This window comes from Pleuronectes platessa, chromosome 5 (genome assembly GCF_947347685.1).
Source record: "Pleuronectes platessa chromosome 5, fPlePla1.1, whole genome shotgun sequence".
Taxonomy (NCBI): Eukaryota; Metazoa; Chordata; class Actinopteri; order Pleuronectiformes; family Pleuronectidae; genus Pleuronectes; species Pleuronectes platessa.
In genome coordinates, this window is record NC_070630.1 from 12,936,713 (window position 1) to 12,950,792 (window position 14,080).

Consider the following 14,080-nt stretch of genomic DNA (forward strand, 5'->3'; position numbering starts at 1 on the left):
AAATATCTAAAAGAAATAATGCACGAGTCAAGAGGCAAATCTGGCGTTTAATGTTTATTTGAAGGTGTTTGGCGAGGAACCGTGTGTGGAGAACAAACCCCACCTAACAGGGAAAAAACATTGTCAAATAATTAGTTTGTGGGGGATGTTTGGGTATTGAGGCTGCAAGGGAGTGAGTTTAAAGTAGTAAGAATGTTTGGGGGGAAAAAAGCCTAAAGGTAATGGACAGTGAAGAGAGGAGATCTGGAAACATACTCTCTGTGGGCTTCCAGCTTGCAACACACACATAGTATTACGTATAAGCTGTATACCAGAGCATATTCGAAATTTATGGAAGTAATATTTACACCCAAGGAAACCAGAGTAACAGTCTATCTACTACTCCTGAATCCTCTCACCTTATTTCACCACTTTTCCCGTTGGACTCTTAAATATAACCTGTTTTCAAAAGGGGTAGGTTTTTGTTAGCCCGTGCTGTAGCAATACAGTATTAGAGCTATACATCAATTTGTGTTTGTATTTCTCAAATGAGAAGCTGGACTCAAATGGATATCGTCGACTCAGGGGTGTTGAAGAGCAAGGGGCGATCATTCAACTCAATGTTTCATTTTACCCAACGTACTAGGTGCATTTGAATTTGTGTTGAGCTCCAACACGAACACACCGATCCCACTGAAGAGCCATTAGTGTAACGGATCGCTCTGACTACCAGACTAAAGCCTCTTAGAGCGTTTATCTCCACTCAGTGGTGATTTAACCTGTGAAGGCTGCTGCTACATATCTGAGCTAGTATTGACATTGATTTGCCATAGTTACTCTCAAGGTTATTGAATCAGCTGTGCGAATGGCTTTTTGCCCCCCCTTCCCAATGAAGTAAAAGTTACAGTGTCCTGTTTGTAGAAGGGGTAAAGCTTTCATTCGTTATCTCCGTGATGTGTCAGTCAAGCATGATGCACTTCTACTTGTGATGAATCAAGACTGTTTAAAGGCCTCTGTCTGTTCCAGTTCGAGTCGTTACTGTTTTGCTCACACACTCTTGGCTATCAGTTGTTAGTTGTGTTAAAAATGTTTTGCTTTGTTTCAAGCAAGCTACTCTGAAGTCAGGCTAATTGAACAATAAACGCAGTAATCCCCCTGTGTGCATGATGATATAAGCTGCAAGGAATTTCCAGCACTCAATTAATTTCGGAACAGGCCTCTCATGTGGTGCTGTTCTGTATTTCCTCGTCTTCTGAGAACCTGTGGGGAAGACTAATGACAGCTGTTATTTGCACCGTTTTACAAGGAAAATTCCGTGAAATGATCTTGATGCGATGTCGATCCCATCAAGCACTTCCCCGGGCCTTCTCCCGAGCAATAACTAAGGGAGTCTGAGAACTCACAGGATCCATGTTATGGCCCATCACAGGCAGTGAGCGACCAAATGGTTCCTAATTATGAGCAATTTAAACAGGAAGCAGATTAGACTGAAGTAAACCTGATGTTATAACTTTCTCCTGGGTGTTCACTTTGCAATAGTTTGATTTCCTGGGCCAATGTGGGTCGTTAATACTGAAATCATTTCTATTGCCAGAAAGACAGTTTTGTTTCTCTTTTATTTTATTCATTTTAGTTTAACAGGGGGTTGGCTACAGTGCAGGTCATTAACCTCCATGTTAGCGGAAAGACTTGGCCTAGAATAAAAAAATAATGTGCATGTTAAATGATGAGAAATTTTGTTTTGTCATTTTAGGTCGTTTTTAACACTGTACTTTATGTTCAAGGGTTTTTAATTATTAATTTAAAGCTAAGGAATGGTTTAAAACATCATTATTGACACAAGTGTATGGGTTGGACCTTGGTTCCACAGAGTAAGGGCTGTAGTTTTGCACTGATACACTTACTGAAGGTTCCTCTTTTTCTTGGAAATGATCTACTCTAACATAACTGGGGGGGAAGTAATGGCATTGAAAGCTGTTCTGGTCCATTTATTACATGGACTCTACCTTCAGAAGACATGACTAACATCCGGTAATGTTGTTCATTAAAACAGAAAAGGTGTTCTCCTGAGCAGAGGTGTTACTAATGTTTTACTAATCTGTGGCTGAGACTCATCCCAGTGTTATGCTACAATAAGATACAAGACTAGATATTAGATATAAGAATAAGAAGTCAGTAGAAGCACACAGTAAAAGGATTGAAATAGAAAAAACAGGTTCCCCTGCAAATGTCTGAAACAAGATATCTGGAAGTCCTCTGCTCTGTCCCATGCCCTATAGCAAATAGTCCTCAATAGTGGTGAGCTGGCAGTGATTCTTCTGCTTCCTCTACTGAGTCTTAAGACGTCACTCTATATTTGTCCTTTCGTAAAGTCCAGATGTCCAGATGAGACCTTCCAGGTAAACAATACCCCAAATCCAGACGCTACCTACCACCATAGGTAACATATAATCAAACAGGGACATTCACAGAGCATTGAACTTCCTCCTAATGAATATGACTTTGTGGCTAGATTTGTACTGTTCTCGACTGTGTGCCGGTATTAAAATAGAACCCCTGGTTTTTTCTGTCTTACTGCACTAATCTTGCTGTCTGCCATCTCCAGGGACGTACTGTCTGACATTTGGATGCTCTGTCCTTTATGCACCTAACAGATCAAACTGGCTGACTATATTTAAGAGGATGTTTCTAAAGAGGTCTCTTGATTGTCCAGAGTTAAGTCTGTTCCAGCCACACTGACCTTGTCACTGCCCCCTCTCGACTTCTTATTAAATTGTCTGCACCTTCATTAAAAACACAAGACGATGAAAGAAGAGCGGACGCCACCCTCTATATCTGCAAACCAGATCCGCCCACTCCTTCACTGCTTCAAATGACAAACCCTCACCTTGACGAAAAGACAGGAGGACGGCCATTAGTCAAGCATATGAGAATCACTTGAAGGAATCGTGATAAGTTGAAGTAGCAGGGAAAATATTAATGAAATCACTGTTTTACTGGTTTACACTGAGAATTGTTTCGGAAGTACCCAAGGTATATAAGTTTTACATCTATAAAATTGTGCTTGAACTGACATATAAAACATAATAAACATATGCCTATTTGCGCTAATATGAAATATGTTATTATACAGAATAAATAATGCCGAAGAAAAGTGCTTTTTTGTTAACTTTTTACATGCAAATATTTTGTCTTTGTCTGACAAAAACTCCTGATATTTGATTTACGATACCCCCATTTTGAATACTGATAACTTTTACCTAATTTTTACTCTCCATTTTCTGTATTGGAATTGGCCCCCCAAAATACAAATCCATATTTGTCAGCCTCTATCTTAAACCTGCACAAAATTTGTATTTTCTTTAGCTGCTTTGAGGCAGTGTAAATGAGTTTTGAACATTTATGTATCATCACTGCTTAAGTTACTTTGTAGCAAATGCTTGCTTATTTATACACCCAGCGGTCACTGAGCAGTGTTCATTCATGTGCATGTCCACCTGGCAAATAAATAGAAGTGATATTCACCCTCATTTATCTCTGTTGTTGGTCTCTACTCCTGTCTCTTTAGCTGCTAAATGCTTCACTCCATCAGCAGCTAGTTTGCTAACTGTGTGTTTGTGTGTGTGTGTGTGTTTGTGTGTGTGTGTGCGTGTGTGTGTGTGTGGTAGGTTTCTAGAAACACATTTACTTGAAAAAATATCAGTTATAGCTGCTTTTCCATCAAATATAAACCTGACATTGTTTGATTACTTAGGCTGTTCATTTTCAGCTTAAATATAAATACCATAGCTCCACTCATATCTGTTTAGGTGAGTCATTTACACAGTAGCAGAGATGTAGCTCGCTGCCCTTGGTGTGTATGGTATAGTAAAACCAATGTAAGTTGAATTCATTCTGCTATTCTCCATTTAATTGTAATTCTTCATTTACCTTATTTTCATGGTGGGAAGAAATATTGAATTTGTATGATAGTGGAGTTTTGGGGAGAAATAAATGGGGTCAAAACTTCCGCCAGATAAACCAAATGTTGGAGGTCTATTTCCTTGTTTTCAATTAAGCATGAAATGAGAGAGCTCTTCCGTGGGCTCCAGGTTTGTGGCAGATAGATTTTTAGCAATTGTCCTGCACATTGGATTGAGTCACTTCAAAAACATTTCAATTAGGGCTGAATGATTTGGTTAAAATATATATTTCCGGTTTATTATTATTTTTTTTATAGATATTGCAACTGGTTTTACAATATTATTTTATTCAAGCAAACTTGAGTTCAAAATGTACTGCCACAGTAAAGTATTGTGTTGTATATCAAAATATCAACTGTCCTGTATTCTAGTTCAAAGATGAGAACTCAAAGATATGAATTGCTTCCAAGAAGTGTTTATAACAATATTTTTAATTTGCTTGGGCCACAGAACAATCCAACATAGTTCAATTATCACAAAAGCTTTGGCTGTTAGGTTTAATGAATAAAGCAATTAAAATAATAAAGAAATTCCAATAAGAAAAAGAACATATCTGTAGACAATTTCTGACACATAAATGTGTCTGGGGCAGCATCAAAATATTGCACATTCCGCAATCAAGTTAGGTCTCTCAGGTCTCTTCTGTAAACTAACTGCAATAAGATATATCATCATTAACTGATATCCAGAATATAAAAGTTATCCCGAGTTATAGTGATAGAAAAATAAATATAAATGTGACACAAAACATTCTGATTGGTCAGCATGAATAACGGCATGAATTTGTAAAACCATTGACATGAAACGTTTCAACTCGGGTCAGATTTGTTGCATAATAAGTTGCAGCCTCTGGGGTTTGCTAATCGAGTTGTTTCAAAATGCGATTTCGATATGAATTTGATTAATTATTCAGCCCTAATTTCAATCCAATCTGTGTTTGAGGAAGCTTGTTCTTATAAATTAAACATCCTTCATATATCATTGGAACTCTTAATAGCTCTTCTTAATCTTAGAGGACATGTTTTTTACTTAATAGCTAAAAAGAGGATTTTACTGCATGACTTAAAACAGGACCAAATTCATGTATCCATCATTAGTTGAACTGTGGGTCAGTCAAGACAGATTTTTCTCTCTAAAATCTGCATCTTTAAACTACCTGCTCTTAAGTGCATCACAGGCTAGAATATATAAACGGAAGAAGAATCACTGAAAACACTAAGTAAGGCATTGATGCACAGCCCTTATTATCATATTAATACATTTTACATTTTGTGCTTCTTCGCATTTTTTCAGCATTTCTAGCTTTGGGTGTTATTTTTTTTTTAAATGAAATGTTTTTTTTGTCCAGAGGAGCATGAAGCTCACACCAGCACATGATCCGATATAATTTGGAAACCGTGCTCAACCATAGCAGCTGCTGGTTTCTGCCGCTCTGAGAAGCCAGATCTCCACTTTTATCGAGCACTTTTGTGCAGTTTGTTTCCCTCTATTGGTCCACTACTTTTTAGGTTGAAAAGGTGGGAGGCAGGTGCTGTCTGCAATCCTCTGCCTGAGTGCATGAGAGGCGGCTGTCACATCTGTTTACTCAGATGGAAACAATGGAACCGTTGCACCAGAGGTTGGGGATGAAAAGAAAGTCAGAAAATGACCCGTCGACATTGCTGAATACCCAAACAACGGCAGATCAGAGTCTGATGCTGCGACAACAGAAGAGATGTACCGGGAGAAACAGAGGGCACAGAGGACACAGCGCTTCAGAGACTGAACACTGCACACGGAGCCGACGACTGCCTTATTCATACATGAGAGACCCACAACAGGAGGTTGTCATAGGTGGCCCGTGGCCTAGCAGTGAGAAGGACATTGCAGATTAAAAGCGTATGAGAAGTGCACATCCTACACACATGAAGGATTGTAATTTTATACATTGATATACACAAGGACAGCGGGGAGCAAAAGGTTACATAAGCAGCTTGTAAATGAAGAGTTACAAGCTTGATCTCTGCACCGGCAACATAAATCTGAGTTGGAGCAATGACTGCCACTTCCCAGTTACCCTACCTACCCCCCCCCCCGCTGAAGTTTGAATAATTTTATGCTCATGCTCAGGTTAATCATTTTTTGTTGTGTTATTTCTTGATAAAGGTTTACATGCTCTAATGGTCAGAAAACAGGTATTCGTCATACTGTCCATTGCTGCTGCTCCTCCTGCTTGTGATTGTATCGCTCAGATCACTGACGACGTGTTTCCTGAACGTCAGGAGCTTCAGGAGCAGGGTTTTCTGTGGGGAAGCTCCCTTTACAGCAGAAACTGTGTTTTTTTATTTGAAGACCTTTTACAATAAAAAAAAACCCTCTGCAACAAACTAGATGAGAGGGAAAAACAGAAAAAGAACATAATGTCTCCTACAAACAAGTAAAAGAATGGATGAAAAGAAAAAGCCTCTGTAGACTTAAGTTCAATGCATGGATTTACACACAAAGTTAACCATTGGGTTTTAAAACCTTCATCAAGGCAAATGTTCGGGGTCCAAAATACAGCCCGCTTCCAGCACATAATGAAAGTCATTAGTCACATTAATTGTGGGCTTTGTAGAAGCAAACTCGCTCCGATACAATACTAGGGAAGAAACATTGTTGCACAGTTAAGTCTAATTTGTGTTTTCCTTGTTGTTGGTTTGAGTCTAAATGTTGTGCTGTGTTCTGTGTGTTTTCCAGGTGGCTGTGACAGGGGCACCCCCGGGGCAGGACCCATGAGGAGTCATAGAAGATGCTCACAGCCTGGGCGCTTCTGCTCTTCTTAGCCATGTGGGTGAGAAGCACCTCCGGTGGCCCGCTCTCCTTCAGAATAGGTAAACTATGAGACTGACATACAGTTTAGAGAGAGAGGCAAAAACGTCTGCCTGCACATGTTGATCCTGGAGGTCTGCTTTTCTTATTGGTGCAGAGATGATGCATTTTTTTCAGGAAATGAATGGGAATAGAATATTTTTCATTTTCATATACATAAAAAAATCTGTGAACAAATGGATCAATTTAAATTGTTCAAATTTAATTTAATTTCAGGCCATGACATTATAGACATTCATTCCACCCAGTCAGATTGGGGAGACTGATTTTCTTAAAACTTTGTTACTGTGCAAACATTTTATTGCATAATCTTAATATTAGCTTCAACCTCAATATTCAAATGCTTTGTACTCTATTTGTGCATATCACGTCAAAGTCAGTGCACAATTCACTGACGCATTAACGTTTAAAGCGTTAGTTATGTTTCTGTTTTAAATCGAGCATCATAGCTGGATTGCTCCAAATAGAGTGTAATAGGTTTAATTTAGTGCTAAATAGTGTATTTGTTATGCTTGAGCTTTTTTCTACAATAGTACTGACACAAAGTTCGGAAAGAAACCACTGTGGTACCCTGCTTGAGGAAAGAGTGACAGATCGGTGGACCAAGGTTGAGTCTGACTAGACTCTGTATCTGAGAGGCCATGGTTCAAAAGTCCCATAACCTGCCAGAGTCTGCTGCCAACCAATGGGAGTTGTTCCTTCTTGTTATTATTCTTCTACAGTCAGCAGGTCTCTGACTCCCTGTCACTAGCTCGCTGTCTAAAGGTTTGACTGACTGCCTCTTTATTTATGCATAGACCCCCATAAACCCCCAGCCTCCCACCCAGTCCTGGGTGGGAGGCTCTCTCTCTGTGTGTCTATGTGTGTTTATAATAATATTTGTATACTGTATGTAGACACAGATAGGAAGTAAAGGTAAAGACAAGATACATGTATTGATCCCAACACATGCACAATCACACTACATGCAGATGAGGGAAATTTGTCCTCTGCTTTTGACCCATCTGATGAACATCGCAGGACACACAGTTTGGTGCACAGCTGCCCGATTTTGGGGGAGTAAAGTGCCTTGCTCAGGGGCATTTAGACAGTGGGGGTAGGGAGAGTGCTCTTTGGACTTTGGAACAGATCCAGGTGTTTTCCATCCAGGTATGTTTTTTATTGTCACTGCGAGGAGTCGAACCAGAAACCTTCCAGTCCGATGTCCGTAGCTTTCTACCCATAGTCCAATTTTTCTGCCACTAGTCCACCTTCTCTCCCGCCAAAGATGGAGATAAAGACTGATTCTACATCTCACAGACTGCGTGTGGTGACTGAATGACCGGCTTTAAATCTTCAGCATGGCTGTCAACTTCCTGAAACAGAGGAGAGTGGAATTTTCTCTCGTCTGCCTCTTGTGTCTGAGTAATTACACAAACAGTGCTCTCCAACAGGAAAATCTCTTCAACCATGTTTGTTGTTGTCATCAATCACTTTCTTCTTTACTCTGTAATCCAGCATGAGAAACTTTTCTTGGAATCCTTTTTTTTTTTACCACATTTAAAGTTACTGCAGCTTATTCCCTCTCTCCAGTCATTGCCCTCTGACATAAAATGCTTTGCTTTCAGTGGGACGCAGAGAAATTAACATTTGAATCTCTTAAATAGTCATCAGGTTAACTTGCTTCGCTTAAATGTCCCACAATCCATAACAATGACAAAACAGTCACCGTGAGAATTGTAAGGCAATTCAACCTTCACGCAAAACCAAACAGTGAATCACGAACATGTTGAGTGGGAGCAGAAGTGGCATTTTAATACTAGGAACAAAAATCATGAAACTATTAAAAACCAATAGTTTGCCTTTGTGAAACCAGCCTCGTCTGGGGTGATGGATTCATTTCTAGGCATGACAAAAACTACAGTGCACACTTTCTGTAGAAATGAGATGCAGTGATGATGAAAAAAAGTTGAACCGCGAGAAGTCCCAGTTTTACAAACTCGTGAATGCATATTGGAACTCTAGTGCAGCCTGCTTCTGATCTTTCCCTGACAAAACGGAGCCGGTTCAAACTGCCGTCTTTCTTACCTTTGAAGATATTTTCTTTAAGCAGTTTTTTTTTCTCCTGTCTGCTCCCCGTCTTCCGGCTCTGCCACGACACAGCTACAGTTTGCAGAATCCTCGGTGGTTCGGCAGCCGATGCCCCCAAACGATCTTCTGTGCTTTCTTAAAAACAACACAGTTTGGGAGTTTACTCTATCAACATGCCTGATCTCAGAAGAACTCTTTTCTCTTCCTTGTGAACATTGTCGGATAAAGAAGAAACAGCTGTGTGTCTCTGCTTTCTCTACCACCCTTCACCTGACTGTACAAAAGCACCACCGCAGTTTGTTCTGTTTTATGTTTACCTCAGTCATGTTGCATCTTTAATGGATAATTAGGCGCTTGGCCCATTTTTTCCCTTTCATTCTAATATCATCTGAGCGCAGCACACATCTCTTTGACAGTGTACTTTCAGTGTGTGTGTATTTACACACAAGGCAGTGCGAGGAATAGATACAAACAGACACACACACACACACACACACAGGCGCAAACAAACACACACCACCACAAACTCGCTGCCATTTGCGTTCTCGGAGATGGTATTTACATGGCAGTCCCTCGTGTGCCGCCTGGCTGGTATAATGTCACTGTCTGGCCTTCTCTGAATGTGTCAGGGCCAAAAAGAACCTCCCACCCCTGCCACGTTCCTCTGCCAGGACCGGCCAGCAACCGGCAGCAAGTGCAGTGTAGGTGAACTTCCCTTCGTCTTCTGCTGTGTTATTTCTCTTGCAAATGAATTCAGCCAAATTAAGGTACGCCTGCGTGCCATCTAATTGACCTTCTCATTGGGATGATGAGCTTCACGTAAAAGGTGACTTTAATGGCATTTTTTCATTGCAGCAGGGGAACAGTGTGTAGGCTGCCCGTGTTGTTGGAGGCTGGAGTATAATGAAAGATTAATTGCATAGATACTGACCTTAGAAAATGTAAATAATTTAAAGTTGGTTCATTTTTGCGTTTAATAAGGCAAACCACACAGACAACTGATGCTTTAATTAATCATGTACCACATAGTTCAGGGGATGAGATCACAGGGAAGGAGACACAAATGTTCATCAAGGTAAAATCCTCTCACAAACTGTTATGAAGGAGCATTAGAAGACCTCGTCAGACACGGGACCGCAGTACATAAGTAAAACATTTAAACCTGAAAAGATTCGGCATAATATTACATGAAAAAGCCTGTTCACCACCATATGGTGCTGCTTGTTGTTGTTGGTAGTATTCCCTCATTAGCTAAGTGAAAGAGCGTCTGTGCCTTCAACAACCCGCTGCTTGTGTTAACTCGGATAAATCATTTTCCAAAACGTGCATAATCACTGCTATAAGATGATGTCTGTTTATTTAATTCAGGGACTGAAAATTGTAGGAAAACCATATGATCCTTCATTAGATCGAGATAGATAAACACTGCAGAGTCCTTACTCCACTCGTGCAGTTCGATATCAGTATATAAAAGCCAATTATCTGTGATTCGTAAATCAAAGAGAGTAGGAGGGTTCAGAGGAGATGGATAGTTTAGTGTCTCATAGCTCCCATTGAAATGAGCATAGCAGGAGTAGAGCAGGATGATTCAAATGTTTTAAAAACATTTTCCACTATTTTCATAAGATTTCATTGCCTCCTCTTAGTTTAGTGACTCTTGATTCACTGTATTAATCAGTGTCCCTCTCACATCAGGTTCTCTTATCTCACTGAACACCTCGGACTCTCTTTTAGAACCGTTTTATTCCACCATCAATCAAATCACACATTTTTCAGTCAATGGTGAAAAAATACAGACTCTGTTGTTGTAGAGGTAGTTAGGTTGTTTTATTCTGCAGAACAATTCACACATCTTCAGGCGCCAGTGTAATGCCGGTCACTATGAGCATCGTAGCATACATATATAAACTAAAGCATACAAGAACACAAGGACTGCTTCATTTGACAGTGTCTGACAAAGTCCACTTTTGAATGCTGACCCTTTATTCAGTCACACCACCAATTGTAACCAGCATGCAAACAAGATGCCCATGATGTTCCTGATCTTATATAGGGCACTTATACAATAAATATAATATATCTGCACTGCATTTATAATTGATTATACCAATTCTTTCTAAATCTAAAGATAATCTACAAACTAAATCTTCACAAAAATGTATCTTATCTAACAATAGCATGACAATAGCGAAAAGCAAAGGTCGGCAGTTTGAGGTATGTTATGTTATAGTTCCTCCACCATCAAGTTTTAAGGCATAAATCACTGCAGGATAATAACGAGAAGTTAAGAGAGAAATCTAAACTCTGTGTTTCCTGATACATAAAGAACAACACCAGTCTCAAATACATTGAATCTTACGGCTTATTAATTAAGAAAACTGGTAATTGATCAGTACTCAGAATCGGCTGATACCCAAAGCCCAGTATCAGTACTGGTAAATAGATTGAAACATTTGGATCGGTGCATCCCTGTGCCAAATTTAGCTGTTGGCACCCACTGGGTTTGGGCTAACTCAAGTGCTGAGTAATTCCCCTGGCAGGTTTCCTTTAGCTCACCTTCAATGTGCTGTTCTGTGATACAACAAGACAGCGAGCTTTGGATTTTCCTTTTCAGAGCATGTGTGGTACCTCTTAAACCAGAGTACGGATTCATATCGATTGTTATGGAAAACTGTTGTAAGCTGCTCACAATATCACCAGCACCTGCATGTTTGGTTGTTCATAATGGATTTATGAGCCAAAATCAACCAAAGTCATGTTAACGTCCTAAAACAGCTTTTTCCTGTTGCTCAAAATTTATGATCAAGAAATGTTGTCTGGCTCGCTCCACTGCCGCCTTTGGAAAAGAAAATATCAATAATAAACATAATTAAATAGGCTTTTAAAATGTTCAAAAGTCTTTTTTTATTGATTGCCATTTATCCTAGTTTAAGGACATGTATGCATTGTCAATACACAAAGTGTTTAGTAGCAATGAGTTATGGAAAGTGTGACAGGGGAATATAGTGAAACAGATATTTTGCTGCCACTAACATTTGTTTGAATAATGTCTTATCTTTTTATTAGCCCCTCTGGGATAAGTCGAGAGACTGTTGGCCTTTTCATCATTGAGTCAGTCATTACTTTCTATCCGGTGTCACAGTGGCAACGGGGCCAGTAGAGAAGCCCACACATTAGTTTCCATCTAAACAACCCAGTTGGGAGAGCTTGTCCCTCCAGTATGCCCTGGGTTTGCCTCATGGTCTTCTCCCAGTTATATACCTGCAGGGCAAGAGGCCCAGGGCGTCCAAGGTTAACCTCAAAATCATCAACCTGCTCCTCTTAATGTGAAGAAGCAATAGTTTCAAAACGGTCATCTCAACAATAAAAACTCCACTCGCATGGACTGGATTAAATATCATGTTTACTCTCTTTATCCATCTCTGCTCTCATTTCCCATAACCTGACTACAGATAGAGTGTATCAGAGCCTGTTTCACTACAATGAGTGCAGCCTCTTGTGTTCTACACACCATCAAGTTTAAGAACACTTCCATAAAGAAAAACTGACCTTTTCCTTTCTTTTGTTGACTGCTCGGGTTGTTAAATCTCCTCTTAGACTACGCTGCATTGTTCCTTAGTCAACCTGCATCTTCAGTAGCTAGAGCCAAACTGTATGTTTGTATTAGCGTGACATGTTGTTTACATTCATCGCGTCACGTCAGGTCTGAGAGAGCCTGAAGATAATAGAATTCCCTGTACAATCCTGGCATTTACACTTTCATCAGATTTCCCATACACTCATAAATAATGTATAAAATATAATGTGAACTATCCATGACATTATTAGCAGGGACAGTGGTTATAGTCATTGCTAGCTGTCAATGAAAAGTAGAATGCATTCATTGCTGTCATAATAAATGTCACACCAGGTTACTGTCAACACTATAATGCAGTGAATTCTTTATGGTTATAATATATTGTTTGGAAAAATAGTAGCATTTCGTATTCAATGATTTAGATTTTAATTTAGCAGATAAGTCAACGTACAATTGTTTTAAATGCTAATCTGCTCTGCTTTTTGACAGAACATCTGGATTGTTTTATGTTCAGCATTTTATCATTGTATCAGCTTCTCCAACATCTGACAAGCAGCTTGTTAATTTACCATTAGATTAATGAAACTTGCCTCAGTTTGGGAAGGCCTCATTAATTGTATCATCAGTTAACAATTAACTGATTTATGTAAAAAATCTCCAGTAAAGTTTGGCGCCCAAAACCAAAACAGCATTAAAGCTTAAAATCCAACTTCAGACTTGTATTGAATCTAAACACTAGGGCGCACATGCTGTATGAAACCTGATGGTGTCCCCTCAAACACCCAGCTGGAGGTTTGTTAAACACAAAGTTTACAGCTGTCTTTACTTTACACAGAAAAAAAGCCTCTTATCGAGCATCCCTGAAATACAGAGGGAGCGACAACCAGACGAGCTCCACAGGAAGAAGTCAGACAAACCTTTGCTCCCTTTTCCACACTCAGTCTGAAAACATGACAGAGGATTCTCCAAGTGCTAAATTCAATTGGCTCCACTCTCGAGGCGGCAGAGGCTGCTCCAGCCTGTGCCATCTCTACCGAGCTTCGCGGGACTGGCAGCACTGGATCTGTTAGTCAAGTTTGTTGTGAGATAGATGTAAAGCCAAGAAGCACTGAGCATGATGGAGTGCTTCACGCTCGAGGGGGCCTCTCTCTTTAGTAAATACAGTGGAGCTGTGTTCTTCCCCCGTGGCTGCGACTTAAATAAAGCTTTGAGTCGTGGCCACTGGGGAAGTCCTGATAACTGCTTGTTCTACCTACAACCACATCTGCCTTTAACAATAGATATTGGACTCATGGAAATGTGATTTGTGATTTTGTGCTAGTTGACATCAACATGACACTATACTTTTACTAAGGAGTTTGTGTTTTCACCCCTCTCCATTTCCTTGTTGGTTGGTTGGTTTGTAGATGGATGATGTTAAAACTGGAGAATGGAACATAAGCCAAGAAAGATCCTTTAAATTTTGTCGCAGATCCCCACAGTGGGGCAGATCCAGGAATTTGTTTAATTTGTCCACATACAAATAAAATGTAATCAATGAAATCTGATGAAAACAATCAGTCATGTTTAGGGGACAGATTTTTGGGAGTATGTGCATGTTGGTGCAGATCCGAATACAAATCTAGATCTAGTGGGGTTAATT

At 39.8% G+C, this 14,080-nt stretch overlaps 1 protein-coding gene across 1 annotated transcript in view; it reads left to right on the top strand.

Moving 5' to 3' along the window:
• Positions 1-6,711: 6,711 nt before the first annotated feature.
• grik4 (glutamate receptor, ionotropic, kainate 4) overlaps positions 6,712-14,080 on the top strand; it is a 153,389-nt gene continuing 146,020 nt past the window's right edge. The window contains exon 1 of the mRNA XM_053423578.1: positions 6,712-6,793. Within this exon, the coding sequence (XP_053279553.1) occupies positions 6,712-6,793 (82 nt within the window). The remainder of the gene's footprint in view (positions 6,794-14,080) is intronic.